The sequence below is a fragment of the Papaver somniferum genome, unplaced genomic scaffold, assembly GCF_003573695.1.
Source record: "Papaver somniferum cultivar HN1 unplaced genomic scaffold, ASM357369v1 unplaced-scaffold_75, whole genome shotgun sequence".
Lineage (NCBI taxonomy): Eukaryota > Viridiplantae > Streptophyta > Magnoliopsida > Ranunculales > Papaveraceae > Papaver > Papaver somniferum.
In genome coordinates this window covers 737,180-755,148 of record NW_020650415.1, presented here as the reverse complement: position 1 = coordinate 755,148, position 17,969 = coordinate 737,180, and the positions used below count along the sequence as shown (strand labels likewise).

The 17,969-nt window shown below is 36.1% G+C and overlaps 1 protein-coding gene across 1 annotated transcript; it reads right to left on the bottom strand.

Moving 5' to 3' along the window:
• Window positions 1-10,384: 10,384 nt before the first annotated feature.
• LOC113344178 (proline iminopeptidase-like) lies at window positions 10,385-14,075 on the bottom strand. Its single transcript, XM_026588194.1, has 10 exons — window positions 13,631-14,075; window positions 13,103-13,239; window positions 12,829-13,002; window positions 12,180-12,416; window positions 11,986-12,086; window positions 11,834-11,906; window positions 11,648-11,716; window positions 11,402-11,509; window positions 11,038-11,166; window positions 10,385-10,921 (listed from the first exon to the last, which is right to left on the bottom strand). Exons 1-10 carry the CDS (start codon window positions 13,929-13,931, stop codon window positions 10,727-10,729), a joined length of 1,524 nt encoding a protein of 507 aa, XP_026443979.1. The 5' UTR covers window positions 13,932-14,075; the 3' UTR covers window positions 10,385-10,726.
• Window positions 14,076-17,969: the final 3,894 nt, after the last annotated feature.

Sequence of the window (17,969 nt, the reverse complement as noted above, 5' to 3'; positions counted from 1 at the left end):
TAAGCTTTTCCTCAAGTAAGATACGAGAATATCGAACTTCAGGTTTTTATTTATAAGAAGCCTTTTCTCTGGAGCCACAGTTTTTATCTACACCACTAAGAACATTGACATGTTTTTTTAACTGTTTGAATCTATCATCTTGAATTCTAACAAGATTTAGAATTAGTTTACTCTCTTTAGATGTTTTCCCTTGAAAAACAGAGTTATATTCATCAAGATAACACATGTCAATTTTAGTATGTTTCATTTGAACACTCGGTTCGCCTATAACAGAGATTGAAGGATATTTCTCTTTAATAGACCTATTAGAAACAAAGTCTTTACTTATGGCAATGCATTTATAAGAGATAACATCTTTGTCCATAGAGTCAGATCCCTACAAACATAGACTTTTAAGGTCTTGAACGTGTTTGTCTGCTCTGATACCAATTGAAAAAGCAGGGGTCTAACAACCACACCCAATTTTTCGATTAGCAATCTATATGGACTAACTCCAATATACTTTTCAAGAGAATCAACTAGACAGTCAGACTCAATCTTAATAAAAAGTATATCGAGGAGTTAATATCTCAATCTCTTGATTTAATTACTCAAGCAAATAGAAATATACGAGTCTTTATCAAATACAAGGATATAAACTTGGATGGTACCAAAGACTAACATCCAGGGATCAATCAATTTCCAATCAACAACCAAAGGTTGGATTTCACTATTGATCGATACAACGCAGAACCTGTGATATTTCAATTATATAACAAAATATAATGCGGAATAGAAATAACAAAGACACCAGAATTTTGTTAACGAGGAAACCGCAAATGCAGAAAAACCCCGGGACCTAGCCTACTATAAACTAATTAACTTCAGTTTGGACTATAGTTGAGACCTAATCAATATCACACTGATTCAAGGTACAGTTGCGCTCCTTACGTCTCTGATCCCAGCAGGATACTACGCACTTGATTCCCTTAGCTGATCTCACCGACATCCAAGAGTTGCTACGACCCAAAGTCGAAGACTTGAATAGACAAATCTGTATCACACAAACAATTCTACAAAATAGATAAATCTGTCTCCCACAGATAAACCTACAAGGTTTTGTTTCGTCTTTTGATAAATCAAGGTGAACATGAACCAATTGATTATCTGGATTTATATTCCCGAAGATATCCTAGACTTATCAATCACCTCACAACATTCTTAATCGTATGGTAGCGAAACAAGATGTTGTGGAATCACAAACGATGAGATGAAGATGTTTGTGATTTATTTTTATCTTTCCCTATAGGAGATAAATCTGAAGCCAATCTTACAATTGAACTCGTACGGTAGAAAGAGGCAAGGTCAGATCGCACAACTACAAGAGAAGTAGTTTCGTCTGGCTTTACAATCCCAATGAAGTCTTTTAGTCATTAACCGACATGGTCTCGAGAAGATACCTACGGTGAAAGGAGAATTGATTCTATCAAAACCAACTAGTATCACACAGGAGATGTGGGGATTAGTTTTGCACAGTTGCTAGATTTCACCTTATATAGTTTTCAAATTAGGGTTTGCAATCTAAGTTACCTTGGTAACAAAGAATTCAATATTCAGCGTTAGATGAAAAACCTGATTTCTCCAAGATAATATCTTTCAACCGTTGATCGAAACTTAACTTGTCACACACAAATTAAATGTATTTCATTTAGGTTTGAGTAACCGTACCTAAACGTATACATTTGGTTGGTTCACGTTCATCTTCTTCACAACTAGTTCAAATGACTTCAAAAGAACTAGTTAAAGAGTTTTTCAATTGCTTAGATCTTTATACATAGACACAATTGAAACAAAATCGGTTTGATTCACTTGAATCAATTCATGAACAATATAGCCACGGTTTGCAAAGAAGTGCATTCCTTATTGATTTATTGTTTTGAGTTTATGAACTTCCGATTTGAGAAATAACCATCTTGGGTACGCGTACCGGTACGTGTACCTTAGCTACCAGAATTGAGTTTGAAAACACAGCATAAATTTTCGGTTCGAAAACTTACGTGGGTATGCGTGCGGGTACGCATACCTAAGGTGACTGGTTTTCCAGTTTGCAAACATACAAACCTCAACAGAAATTTTCGGTTGAAAACTTCTGCAAGTACGCGTACGGGTACGCGTACCCAGCCTGTCTCCTTCGCCAATACCGCATGCACGAATGCACACACTTGGTTTCCGGCACATGGATTTATACACTAATGTGCGAACACACTATATATGCTTATATTCATAGTTGGTTACATATTCTCAACTCTACATTTCAATCATTGAAACATTCTTCTATAATGTTATAATAATCATTTTCACGACTATCGTCATCAAAGCTATTTTCAAGATTGAAACGTCATCATGAATTGCGTCATGGATAAGGATGAACAGTGGTTAAAGCGAAAAGCTTACCAACACGTATTTCGAGAAAAACATAGGCAAGTAAACTCGGCTCGAAATATCAAATGTGTATGTATGAAAACTATCATACTTATTCGTCTTTGTCTCAAGAGTATGAGATAGAGTAGATATACTTTTGAGTGATAGATAAGTTCAAGTATCCACATACCTTTTAGTCAGATGAAGTTCCACTAGTTCCTTGAGTAGTTATTCGTATTTGCAAGATAATCGCCATGGAGTCTGGATCTCAACTACACTAATCTGTCCTAACCGATACTTAGCTACAAGTAGTCTAGATATCAAGACATATAATTTTGACAACTAAACTTGACAAACATGCTTGGGATAGCAACGCATGCGAGTTCGACCGAGTAATGATCTAACACAAAGCATATTCTTAGGAGCATACATCAGCCATAACATGTTATACCCACGAATCGAGAAGGTGTTCAGCCTAAGGAGAATAATCCATGAAAGTTTACGCAACCTAACCATGCATTGGAGGAACATGTGTAATGAGATGGAAGGAAGAGTGGAAGAAAGGAACTTCATCATAGCTTTCATTAACGCACTTTTTCCAACAGATTTGTTGTACACGCAGATATTCAGGTTAAAAGATACAATAACAATGACAGAGTTTCGGGAGTACTAGGAAGAGTACATATCCCTCGAAGAAAACAAAGGGAGATGGAATCATACCAAGTTGCTACCACTAACGATAAGGAAGGAAATGCAAGAATATTACCAAGAACAAAAAATGCAGTTGCAAGTACCTCACAAGGAAGTCAGGAAAAAGTGAATGTAGAGGATAAACATAAACAAGTATCCATGAGCAGCATAGATCAAGAAATCTGTGACAGAAAATATAGAGAAATACAATACAAAAATCATGCAGGTAATAACAAGATTCCAAGTTTTGATAACCAAGGAGAAGGATATGGAGGACAAAAGAGATATTACAATCAAGGACCAGGATGAGGCAATAGAGTTTGGGAAGAGATAAAAATGTTGCACTTAAACACCGCAATCGAAAAAATATGGGAGGCGGTGATCTTAGTGGAAGAAATACCAGCACCACCAAATCTCGGAGTGGAACCACCATCAAGAAGAATGAGTCGAGAATTATGTACATATCACTGCTTCCATGGACACAATACAAGCAATTGCCGCAATGTTCAAAGAATCATACTGAGAATGATTGATCAAGGAAAATTAAACAACTTTCTAGATGTACCACAACCAAATTTACCTCCACCGCCTGAAGTACCTGCACCAAGGATGAAAGCCAGAAAAAATACATATCTGATTGAACTATGAGAAAATGCAAAGAACTTATACTGCAACTCGATAATTCACTCAGTCAGAAGTATACAAGACTTCCACGATAATGTGCTAAGTCGAGTTCATGCACGGGATGATGACGGAAAAGAAATATTCAACTTGGCGAAGATGTCACCACTTCAAGATTTGAATAAACAATATATTTCCTTCAGTGTAAAATAAGTACTAGGAAGCGGTGAATTGCATGAAAGCCTACTAGTGGTCAAACTAGAAATCATACCAAAATCAAGGATGGGAGAGGAAGAAGATAATCATGCAGACGCATGGGAAATAAACAGAATACTGATAGACTCTGGCATCTCAGTTGATATTTTATTTTGTCATGCGTACAAGACTATGGGAGGCAAAGTTGATGATCTCATCCCTCCCATTAATATATGGGTTTAACGGGTCAGCCAATAAACCAAATGGATAAATCACAATGCGAATCCCTCTCAAGGCCATTACCACTGAAGTGGTATTTTGTGTTGTCGATGTCGAATCTCCATACAATGCCTTCATAGGCAGACCTTGGATACATACCATTCTGGGAATTGCTTCCACCTTTCATCAATGCATCAAATTTCTATCGCATCAAGGTATATGAATAATAAGGGGAGACAATATAGAAGCAAAAACCTGTAATGAGATAGACATTGAGAAAAGTGAAGGGCGTGCAAAAAAGAGAAGAAACTGGAAAAAAGGAGATACAAGAGGGAAGGTGAAGGGAAATATTAATGGTCGATGTTATGAGTAAGGGCGGAGAAATGAATCAGATTTACAATAAGGTGGCAGCATCGACATCAAGAGAGGAAGGAAACATTGACGCAAAGGAAAATGAAGGCACGGAAATATATTTCTTTGATGGGCGTCAATTAAGCATGAAGAAGGGAGTATAAGGAGGAGTACAATAACGTACCACAACAATACATTGAAGAATAATTTTTGAGAAATAGTATGATTAAGATAAGTAGTTATTATGTAGAAGAATAATTGGAGAAAGAAGATATCAGTAATGTACGGATCAGAAATATGAACGCAAATGAAAGATATTTCTTCCTCAAAAAATTATAAATTCCATAAAAGATACAAGTAGAAGAAAAAGGAAAAAATAAGACCTTAATAGGAGGCAATGAATATTAAAACCTCTAACTAGGGAGGCTAGGCATCCAATTGTGACGTGCAACCTACTTCGCGTAAACGCAAGAGGCAACAAAAAGACCTGACGCGCGTCATAATTGGGGAAAACCTAGTAATGGATGACTCGGGAGAAAGATATACCAACCATCAAACCTGCGTCATGGAGAATTGGGGAGAAACAAAAGCCTATCCGGCAGAGACTCCTGAGTCGAAAGACTAAGATACTAAGCTCTCTCCTAAGAAGCATAGTAACTCGATCAGGGCGCCATGGTCCAAGGTTGATTCAAGAGTGCCTGGGGCATCTGGAGCATACCTATCCATTCTTCGCAAGTCCTGACTATGATACACTCAGCCCTAAAGAAACCCCACTAGGGTGGGATCTCGAAAGAGATCACGAAAACAACCGAATTGTTGGCATAACCGGATGGGAAGAGCCCAACCTAACTCGTTAGAGGTAAGATTCCTTGAAGAGGCAATCATGGGGAAGATAAGGGCGGCACCCTATTAGGGAGATGAATTGTGTCAAAAGACGTCGGTATCATGGGGTTATGACTCAAAGGAGAGTATAGGCCTGTCGTATTAGCGCGTCAATATATTCTGTAGAGGCAATAATACGAAAAGATTATAAGGCGAAATCAATGAGTCATTACTTGAGAAAGTAAGGAACGCCTGCGATATCGCCGCCCTACCATAAATAATACCATGGGGCAAACATAAAACCTATCAACAAGGGAGGCAAAATAAGACCTTTACTTAGGGAGACGCAATAAGACCTCACAAAAAACACAAACAGACCTATAAAAATGATACTAACATTATTTTGCAGGAAAGCAAGTCAAACGAGGAATAAACAACATAACAGAAAACGGAATACAAAGCAAAAACGAAAAAATCGCACACGTAAATATAATAGCAAAGAGAAGAAAAAGAAAAATGCTTAGATGAGAAAATAAAAATATAATAAATGACTGAGGCAGAAAGCAACAAGGATACAAAGGATGAATTAAGTAAAGGAAAAGACTTCCAGGTATGGTTCGAAACACAAAAAATCACTAGCACGAAACTTACGCATAGTGAGTATTTCTTGCGTATACTAAATATTCAGGCGAATATTAACGCATGCATGCATAACTCAACTATATAAAGGCGGCTAATAGAGGTAAAAATGGGAACACAAACTTAAATATAGAATGTTACTCGCCTTCATAATTCCTACTTAGGAAAATTTCTTGTTTGGTCCTAAGCCCATAAGGTTATTTATATAAGGGTCCAACTAGATTTTACTCTTATTCTAAGGTCCAAAGTTATTTGAAAACATGGAAATGACTAATATACCCCACTATTTAAGTACGTGTGAAATAACATACTATCATAGATTTGAGTACATAACTGATACACTGTTTACAAATTTGAGTACATATCTGCTATACTGTTTACAAATTTGAGTACATATCTGCCACACTGCTTACAAATATGAGTACACATCTGCTACACTACTTAGGAATCTGAGTACTCCTCAATTCACTTTACTTTATTGCAGCACCAGCACCTCTGCAGTCAACCATTCACCACTGCCTTCAGCTCCATCTTCTCAGTAATCTTCTATCTTGCTGCATCACAATATTCTTAGCTTAAACCACAACTGCAACAGCTACATCAACACCATTGTCATTTCAATTCTGCTGCAACACAGACTATCAAATGCAAGTAAAACATCGTTATCATATAGGCATCTAAAAGATGATTAATTTATCTCGCAATAACTCATGTAATTTTTGTGTCCGTCCTATGCAATCTCTAATTAAGATTCATTTAAGTGCTTTGATATGCACCAAATTTATGCCTATAATTATGAACACAATAGAATATGATTTCTAAACCTACAATATTACAAATTTTTCTAAATGCGACCGAAGTTTTTTGTACATGGAATGTCGTCTGATGGCGGATATTACCCTTTGTATTTGTATTCATCATTCACATCTGAGAATGATGGTCTGCTAAGTCGAAAATAATCGCATCTAAATCAGAACCCAAACCACATTTTCCTTAGTGTGAATCACCTCAAACATGACCTAGCATAATGCAACTTGGGGGACTCGTTCAAGTTGGTATATGATGTGTAATTCTTAAACATATGCCGGCAAATATCGAGTCAAACAGAAAAATTATTGTTAAGCTCCAATAGAAAGGCAGTACATTCCGAGAAATCCTATTGCATCGGGATCGATATCCTAAATTAGCTAGAAGCAAGAAAATCAAACTGCAAAATAAAATACCCATAAGAACAAATCAAGGTAAAATATCGTTATTCAAAGTGGATTCCAAGAGGAAATCAAGTAAATGAGAACAAAGTAATGTTAAGACCTGAAAATTATCCCGCATTCCTTAACTGACCTGATATTGCGAGAACTTTGCACATTCAAACTGAAATTTCTCATATAATGCCTCTAGTAGCTCAGAACTAATTTGCTCATCCAAGGAAATCAAAATTAGGGTTTTGAACGAAACTTCAAAATTTCAAATTTGGTGCTTTGAAAATTAACAAATCTAGGGTTACCTGGTATCCCTGTAAAGACTCATTTTGTAAGTCTATCGAACTCATTTTTTTAAAGAAGTAAATAAAAAAGAAGAATCAAAGTTAATACGAACCTGATCAGGTAGAGAAAAACTTAACTGAATGTCAAGAAGAAGTGATGAATCCGTAAAATCTAACCGAATCAAAGAACATATTTCAGTATTCCATATATGTACTCCTGGATCAAACCAAAAAAATAAGAAAAAATCTATAAATTCATAGTAAACACAAAAATAAACAGTACGTCATATATGTAATGATGGTTAATACACAAAAGAAAACTGAAAAACAAACCAAAAACCATAAAAATATCAGATCTACTAATGAAATAAACATAAAACATGATTTTTTATTTAGATATGAACTTGTTTCATCAAAATCCACCAGTATATCATATACGTATCGATGATTGATACACAAAAGCAACTCAAAAGCATATAAAAAACAACCAAAAGGAAACTAAAATCAGCTGCATGTGAAAACCAAGTAATGAATCCATAAAAAACTGAATCGAAACACTTTTTTTTTCCAGTATTCCATATATATACTTCTAGATCGAAGAAGAAAAATATCCAAAACTACAAAAATAACAAAATTAAAGCATAATTTTTCAGTACATCATATATGCACTGCTGATTCATAATCTAAAATTTAGGTGCATGTGAAAAACAAGTAACGAATCTATGAAAATATAGAATCGAAACACTTTTATTTGAGTATTCCATATATGTACTTCTGGATCAAACAAGAAAAATCTCCAAAACTATAAAAAAAACAACAAGATTAGAGCAGTATATTTCAGTATACCAAATATGTACTGTTGATTCATAGTCTAAAAATCAGCAGCACGTGAAAAACAAGAGACGCATCATGAGATCGAACTACCAAAACCGCAAAAAGAAAGTGAAAACATCATGAAACCGATCGAATTTTCATGATTCAGTTGAGAAACAAAACCAAAACAAAGAAGAACTGGAGAAAAATTAAATAACATACCTGTAAAACCACTAAACATCTTCACAAACCCTAAGTCTAAACTTCATAAGCGGCAGCAGCAGAGAAGAGGAGAGGGAGAGAGAGAGAGAGAAAACGCATCTGAGAAGAAAAAGAAAATGAGGAAAGCTGCTTTTATTTCTGTTATATATAGTGAAGGCTATTTTGGGAATTCTTAAAATGCACGTAATAGGTTACACACGTGTGCAGGACCTGGGCTTAAAAAATTGGGTCCATTTTTCTCTTTTCTTTTAATTATGGACCTCCGGGTACTGGGCTTTAGTGGGTGGACCTGCCACTAACTAAGAACACTATAATAGGATCTATAGGTAATTCCTACTTATACTTATGCACATATGTTACATGTTATTATTATGAGACTAATTATAACTATTAAAAGGAATAGTGCTTTGCTTTTATTAATGACCTAATGCAGGTTTAACACACAAAAGTAAAACAAGAAAGGATATACATCGAAGAAAAAACCCTAAAGCTAGGGAAAAGATATGAACTTGACAAGCAAGAAAAGAGACGAAGGGCGAAAACAATCTTCAAAAAGTGCAGCTATTTTCCGCTTTCACCGCATTTTGAAGAATTCCCCTCTGAGTCCTCTTCGATCTCCGAGTTTTCCTCAGCTTCCGAGCTAATACCTTCTTCATCAGTTTCCTCGTACTCTTCATACTCCACCTCACTATCAGATATCTCTATATCCTTCTCGTTAAGTGAAACTTCAGAAAACTTGAAATCTTGGAGAGGAATTTTATACTCGGCACAGATCTCCTCTGCGTTCTTCTTAACATGCGCGTCCCGCAGACGAAGTACGTCTTTCTTCATGCCGGAAACAGAAATAATCAGCTTCTCCTTAAGCCTGCGGTATTTGGAGTCCCTAGTAGAAAACTGTGATTTCAAATCATTGATTTCTTGAAGATGGCTCTTTTCAATATCTACAAAAGAGAACAGAAAAGCTAGTGCCGCATATGAATAAAACTCAAAAAGCAATACAAGAACGAGGAAATAAAAAAAAATTCATAAACAACCTTTTTTTTCAGAAATAATAGCCTTAACCAATTCAGCATGATCAGATTCTAAGCTAACATTTGTGGCTAAACCCTCCCTAGCATTATCAATAACCTTAGCATCCCATTCAAACTCGTAACTACTCTCTATGAGCAGACGACAGCGAATCATATTCTCATTGGCAATCAGGGCGTTCTTTTCACTTATGGCTTGATCTCTCTCCATCTGAACTTGGAGTTTAACCTCGTGAAACTCCTTTAAAGCTTGAGCACCCTTAAGCATTGCCTTATCCTTCTCGGTAATAAGAGCGTTCTTTTTCTCCTCAAGATCCTGCACAGATAACATGGACCTATGTTCAAATTTAAGGATTTCATATTTTGACTTGAGTTCCTCGAGACTAAGAGTCTCTAATCCGTCATCTGGGGTGTTATTCAAGGAGGCATTAAGATGCTCTAGAAGAATTTCTTCCTCAACGGGATAACTAATTGCTTCATCAGTTAAGTTGTATATCTCTGCAAACACAAGCAATTAAAGGAAGGAAAAAATAACGCGAAGATATTCCACATATCTGTCGCTTTTGATGTCGAAAGAGACTAAACCTTTCTTCGTTTGACAACACCTGGCCAGTGGAGAGCACCATTCAAGAAAAAAACAGAAAACTTTCTTTGAATAGGAAACCAGTATCGCTTGATGCTTTGGATAGTTTCCCAGGACTTTGATCCTAGTGTATAAACCTGAATGTGAAAATAAGAATCATGTTCATCAGCCAAAATCCTCAATAGTTTGTAATCAACATTTTTGCGCTCGTAACCAAACCCATACCTAAGTTTGTAACCCGGTTCTCCATTAAAATCCCATACTTATATTCACCAGTTGATGGGTTCCAAATAAATAAAAAATTATCTGGTACGCGTATGCAAATCAAACCAGTAGATCTTTCCATTTTATTTTGAATGGTGTTTCGTATGACAACTTGATTACAGGAAATAAGAAGAAATGAAAAAACAAAAATAAAAATTAGCTCTTCACATCTGGAAGATCAGAATAAAATGCTTGTGAATCTCCTCTATATGTGCTGAGGGGTTGGCGCGTTGTCATGAAAGCATGAATAAGGGTGTACAACGGAGGCTTCTTTCCATTAACCATTCCAGATGAATAAATTTAGCTCTTCGCATCTGAGAAATTGGAAGGAAATTGCCTGCGGATCACCTCCATGTGGCGAGGGCAGTTGTCATGAAAGCATGGATTAGGGTGCACTCAAAACAGAGGCTTCTTTCCGTTGAGCATTCCAAATAAACTGTCCAGGACTTGTTCACTTCCATCCCTTAAACCAGAATGCATGAATTCATTTGTTATCCATAATCTAATTCCAGATATTTGTGATGCTGTTTCCATTGACAGCTTGAAGTTAACAAACATATCGTCATGATATACAGCTGCTGCAACAGGTACCTACACCCGACAGATAAAAACGGATGAAAATGTACAGTTCAGCAACATAATATTTGAAGAAAAGCCATTTATAATAAATTGCAGTAGAAGTAGATGATGAATTGAATGAGGCAAACCTTGTTATTTTTCAATGCAGTAACGTTGTATAGTGAAGAAGGCCAATCCTTCTTATCAGCCAACAAATGTGCTGCGTCTTTGAAATGTCTCAACGCATGAACTTCATCAAACATCCATGGAAAGATCATCTGTAGTAACCAAAACCAAAAAACCAAAAAAAATTGGATTACTAAGAAACCATATAAAAAGGTTTAGAGAATGCAGGTACTACTAATTCAGTACTAAGAAACCATATAATACGATTTTAGCATAATAACAGTAAATTTGGACATTTGATATGAAATTTATATCGGATTTGGAGTCCTAATTCGAGTTGGTTGCAACAATTTGATGCAATATCTGTTAATTAGTACTTGGGCTTACCTCTCCGGTGAACATAACATTTCGACCCTCTTTTGCAGCTTTCACTGCATCAAACTTGCTTTCATGTTCAGTCCTTATTCTGTGAGCCGCCCACTTTGATGGAGCTCCCTTTAAGTTCAAGTCAATAATAACAATGAGTAATTTCCGGAAACGTCAACGGGAAAGAGCAGAATCGTAAGTCGTAACACAAAATTATGATTGGATGAAACCTGTAGCAAATAGTGGAAAGATAAGAACGAAGGTTACCTGGCAATATATGGATTCATGTAAAAGTGCATAAAGGGGGTTCTTGTCAAAAGCCATCCAGTCTTCAAACTGCAGAAATAGACACATGGAAATCTGATTTTTATAAGATAGCAATCATTCAGCTTCGACATGCTACATCAGTCATTAAAAATAGTGCAAGAAAAATGTGGAAGGGAGTTTTCTTACAGCTTTCAAGAAGACATAGCTAATTGACTTTTTTGAGCCTGGAACTAGTATAGGGTCCCAAACTCTCTCAAACCTAGATCAAGATTAGAAACTGAATTAGTACAGGGTGAAATACAACGGCGCAGGAAAAATGTTCTTAATCCATGCCTTACATATAGTGCATGCGCTCAAAACCAGTACTTAATCCCAAACCAGATAGACCAAGAGTTTGCAATCCTCGTGGGGTTAATATCCCGCCAGATGGCAGAGGAACCTACATGTGCATTTAAAATCTGTCAATATGAGACACTCAAAAGATATTTATAACAAGAACCTATATTCTAAAGAATAAAATGAGATAGCTTACCCCTCCTCCCTCAGACTCTGCCAAGAACTTTACTACTTCTCGAACAATTTCAATATCTTGAGGATATCTCTTGTAGTATTTTTCATTCTGAAGCGTAAGCTGTTCAAAGCATGCTCTATACACAGAATCTGCTGTACATCCATTTCCAATTGGAGGTAGTCCACCAGTTAAAAGGGCTTGTTTAAGTCCTTGCGGGGCAAAACTGAGATAGGTAACAGCACAAAAACCACCATAGCTCTACAAAGTGAAAATTCCACTCTAAATTTAGTTTATGCAAGAGTTTGTAAGTTATATATGGAAATTATATAAAAGCTCAAATTCATAAAATTCAAGCTTCACTTCTCAATACAGCACCATTCAAGATCAACAGACATAGTGACACACTGAAATATACAGTTAAAAAAAACGCGACCATCAACTAGAAAGCCTTGTACTAATGCACCTATGAATAAAGGACCAGCTTCTTAAGCGAAAATTCAAGTTTAGCATCCAAATGGGCGGTTAAATTGAAAATGAGACATTTAAAACCACACAAATAGCTCTTCACACCGAAATCATCCCAATCAAATAAACATAGCATCTATTCTCAAGAGATTTCAAAGCAACATTAGTTAGTCAAAAGCCTTCGTTTTCAAATTAGAAAAGCTACCTGCCCCAAAATGGTCCAAGGTTTGGCGTCTGGTACCAAACGAACACGAATAAATTCAGCATCAGTCACAATATTATCCGCCCGAAAATGCTTCAAGTAGTCAACCAACTTCTCTGCACTCGTAAATTGTGAGAGAGATGATATAGTCAACGGAGTCGATAGGCCAGTCCCTCTCTACAAAAAGAACATCAAATTCCAATCAAACTCCATTACAAGAAAAATTCAAAATACACAAACTCTCAAACACTCAAATATATCCAAGTAAATCACACACCTGATCTAACAAAATAACTCGATATTCCTCGCACGCTTTCTTTATCCATCCACTAGCCTCATTTGGCCGTGGACTCTCAAAACCAGGACCACCTTGTAGGTACAATAGGTATGGCAACCGTTGTTCTTCCTTAGCAGCTATATTATCAAAAAAAAATAAAAAATCATTTATCAACTTATTCAACTCGATAACACCTGCAAAGATTAATAGGATAGGACATGCTTTTGCAGATACCACCGCCTCACATCTGACTCGGGTTTGACTCTCCCGATTCATCTAAATTATAAACTCTCACAACACACTCTCCCGATTCAAATGTCAGGCTGTTTATTCTCTCATTCTTACTGATTCGGAAATCGTACTTGACTCAACTTACATGACGTTTTTACACTATAATCCCTAATAGGACTAAAAACTAAGCTAAATTCACTGAATCAAGGAACCGAATCGGTCAAATTAGCCGATTTAAACATACAATTTTTTCAAAATCAGATCTCAAAAACAGAATGGATTGGTTTGAGAAATTACCAGAGACAACTTCACGAGCAAAAACTGAAATCACCGAAGAAGATTTCTGTTGATTGGAAGTATAATCAAGAGGAACAGTAAAACGATGGTCACGCAATCGAAGTTCCGGAACAGAAAACCAGTTCCCAGCAATATGAGATTTATCGTCTGGTTTAGTAGAGTTTCCGCCGGCGTTCATAGTGACAGCAGAAGAATAGCAATAGAAGGTGAGTTGATTTTTAGGGTTGTTGAATCGGGGACGATGGTGATGACGCGGGAAACGAAAAGATGATGATGAGATTATTATCTGAATTCCTCTCATTGGGAGTGACGATGTTTGATTATAATGATGATACAATGATAAACGGCGTAGGGGTGACGGACACGTGGGTTAATCGTGATGGTTGGATTTGGGGAAGATGTTGATTTGGTGGGTGGATTTTGCTAAAATAATGTTTTGTGAATGTCTTAGTATTGTTTATTGGGTTTGAAGTATGGGCAAGCTTAAAGATTGTCTCAAAGCAATCCTCAAACATGCTTAAGAGAGGCGGTTAAGATAAAGTGGGGTTTTAATTCACTGTTGATTGGATGTGATTATGCAATTTTCCAACACTATCATCCCAATGCTACACAGGCTGATAGCGACCATTTGATTATCTTTCAGGGGATTTCTTTGTGAAAAATCACGGTATATATTTGAAAATGAGTTGATGAGTTTTTGGTCATATGAATTTGGTAAGCTATTCTAGCCAAAATATTAAATTCTAAAATGTAACCGTTTGAATTTTAAAATAGTCTACCGATAAGGGTTATGGGGAGTAGAACCAAAGATTTTGGTTCACTTTAGACATTTTCGACCAATTTAGAGATTGCCTTAATAAGATTTTAGTAAGCTAGCGCATTGATTTGGAACTCACCACAATTAGAATCAGGTAAGTATGAAGAATCCGGTTAACCGGAAATTTACCTTGGAATGCGGTTTTAACGTGGCGGGAGCATATATTTGGGATCATAGATCTAAAAGGTAATGAGAACTAGCCGGAGCATATATTTGGGATCATAGATCTAAAAGGTAATGAGAACTAGTGTGAGATCAATAGATTCTCAAAAATAATAACAAAAATAGAGAATAACAAGAACTAAAATAAAATATCTTTGATAAATAAAATAAGATAATACTGTTAGATGTGTAGAAATTCTACAATACTAGGTCCTCTTTTATGGGCTTCGTTATTTTCTAAAAGTATTATAATGTGAAAAAGGAAATAACATCATGAAAAAGGAAATCAAGCTAAACTAGATTAGAGAAATCCTTAATTAAGAAACAATACTAGAAATAGAAAAAGTTTTGACCCTCGTGTCAAACGGGGGGACCTAGTCTGAATTGAATGTCCTACATCAAGCCCATCTTCTTGAAGAGAACTCGACCCTGAGTTTGGTGTTGGAAGATAAACATCATCCCCGGGGAAATAAGGGAAAATATCCTTAACGTTAAATGTAGACGAGATGTTCATATCAGGTGCTAGGTCAACGACATAAGCATTGTCGCTAATCTTCTTGAGAATGCATATTGGGCCAATCTTCTTTCACTTTGTCTTGTTGTAGGTACCTGTAGAGAAACAATCCTTTCTTAAGTACACCATAACTAGATCATCAACTTCATTAGACTGAAAAGACATCGTCGATCAACACATAATTAGTAATTGGCATTATCAGCTTCTAAGTTTTTCTTTATTGTTTCATGTAGAACTTGTAGGGACTCGATCATGTTATTAGCTTCAATATTAGAACTAGGAACATATGATAAAGAGACAAGATCCAATATGTGATTAGGAACCTTGGAATAAACAATTTGAAAAGGTGCATAACCAGTAGGCTGATTAGGTACTGAATTGTAGGAAAACTCGACTGGAGCGGGAGATAAATCCCAATATCGTGGCTTGTCTCCAAATAAGCAACAGATAAAAATTCCCTAATGACCAGTTTACTACTTCAATTTATCCCTTAGTTTGAAGGGAAACCATGATACTAAAATGCATTTTGGTTTGGAGACGAGTCCAAAATGTCTTCCAAAACCAACTTGAGAACTTAATGTCTCTGTCAGAACTAATGATCTTGGAAATTTCATGTAAACGAACTATCTCACGGAAGAAAATATTTGATGTAGTCACGACATCCATAGTTTTGTTCAAAGGAATAAAGTTTTCCATCTTTAAAAGGCAATCAACAACCAAAAAAAAAAATCATGAGCTCTTTGAGTTCTTGGTAAACCTAGTACAAAGTCCATTGATATATCTTCCTAAGGAGCATCCGAAATTGGAAAAGGAATGTATAACCTTGTGCCTTTATTTCGTGAACAAACCTTACAACGTCACACAAAATCATGGACACACTTTTCGAGAGAATTTCAAAAGTAACAATCTTCCACAAGAGAAATGGTCTTATCTCGCCCGAAATGACCAGAATGACCACTACTGTGTAACTCCTTAATAAGGTGATCAAGAACAGAACCATCGGGAATGCATAAGCGACTACCTTTAAAAAGATATCCATTATGTAAAGCAAAATTTCCCGCACCTTGTTGTGCCTAAGAACATTTCTGGTATAGTAAGGAAAGTCGAGGTCGGTAGGATACAACTCCTTAAACGAGTTCAGGAAATCATTTCAGCACGGATAATAACAAGGTGTAACTGACGACCGCTTTGATTAGTGAAACGTCTAAGTGCATCAGCAACCTTGTTGTTCAAACCAGGCTTATGCTGAATAGTGAACGTATATTCTTGCAAGTATAAATCCAACTTGCATCATTCTATTGGATGGTGATTAATTCTAAATTTACTTGAGGACTTAGTGATCAGTATACAAGAAAAAATTCTTATGTTTTAAGTAATGTCTCCACTTCGTAGTGCATGAACCACGACATAAAATTTCAACTCATAAGTAGACCACTTTTGAAGATCTTCGGTGAGATTTTCACTAAGAAATTCGATTGGTTTACCTTTTTGAGATAAAACAGTACCAACTCCTAAAAACTTCAAAAAGCTTGTTGAAATCAGGCAGTACAAGGATATGAGCATAACTAAGCCTTTGTTTTAGTTAATGGAAGCTTAATTCTGATTTCACCCCCCATAAAAACCGTTTATCCTTCCAATTCTCAGCAATAGGTGTTGTGATAGAGAGAAAATCCCTTATAAATCAAAGATAAAAAAGAGGCTAAACCATGAAAACTACGAGCTTCAAATGTTATTTTTGGAGTAAGCTAATCCCGAATAGGCGTAATTTTTGAATCATCTATTTGAATACCATTAGAAGAAACAACGTAGCCCAAAAGTAGAATCTTAGATGTGAAAAAGTGACACTTCTTGAGATTGATATATAACTCATTCTCTTTGAGAGCATTGAAAACATCCCACAAGTGAGAGCAATGTTCACCTTCGGATATCGAATAGATAAGGATGTTTTCGAAATAAACCACAACAAAATTACCAATGAACGGTTGTAGGACTTGATTCATAATAAGCCTCATGAACGTACTTGGACCTTTAGACACCCCAAAGGTAATAAGAAGCCACTCTAAGAGACCATATTTTGTTTTGAATGCAGTCTTCAATTCATCTCCAGTCCAAATTCTAATTTCATGATACTTATTTTTAAGATCAATCTTAAAAAATAGCTTGGAACCTAAGAGAATATCAAGCATATGATCTAATCTTGGAATTAGGAAACAACAATGAATCGTCATCTTATTAAAAACTCTACTAACAATACACATACACCAAGTTCCATCTCTTTTAGGAACAAGAAGAGCAGGAACAATACAAGGGCTCAAGATAGGTTGTACGAAACCTTTAGAAAAAAATCCATCCACTTGACCTCGAAGTATATCGTGTTCCATAGGGCTCATCCAGTAGTTGAGAAGATTAGTCCCAGTAGCACTAGGCATAATGTCTATTTGGCATTGGATATTTCTTATAGGGAGTAAATAATTAGGCATATCATATGGTAAAATACATGCAACTCATCTAGTAAAGGATGCACTTGAGTAGGAATAGTTGTAGGAAGGTCAATAGGAAAAGGTTATACAACTAAAACATTAAGCATACCTGATTCTTGGACATCTACCAGGATATCCGTGGTAACCAACATTTTTGTACATTTTTGTTGTACACTTGGCTTAGGTTTCGCGTCAAATGGTTTCAATATGATCTTCTTTCCACTGTAGATGAACACATATGTATTAGTTACCTCGATAAGTGACATCAATGTCATATAGACATGGGTGACAAAGTAATATGTGGCAAGCAATAATATCCACAATATCCCAAATCACGTCTCATTATATGTCCCAATTTTGAAATAC

Bases quoted from the DNA above. Each gene is read 5' to 3' on its own strand.
- LOC113344178 (XM_026588194.1), bottom strand. From the start codon at position 13,931: ATGAGAGGAATTCAGATAATAATCTCATCATCATCTTTTCGTTTCCCG. The intron at 12,417-12,828 runs GTAGCTTTTCTA...TTCACTTTGTAG, and splicing joins CTTGGACCATTTTGGGGCAG to AGCTATGGTGGTTTTTGTGC. The intron at 11,907-11,985 runs GTAAGGCATGGA...ATCTTGATCTAG, and splicing joins TTTGAGCGCATGCACTATAT to GTTTGAGAGAGTTTGGGACC.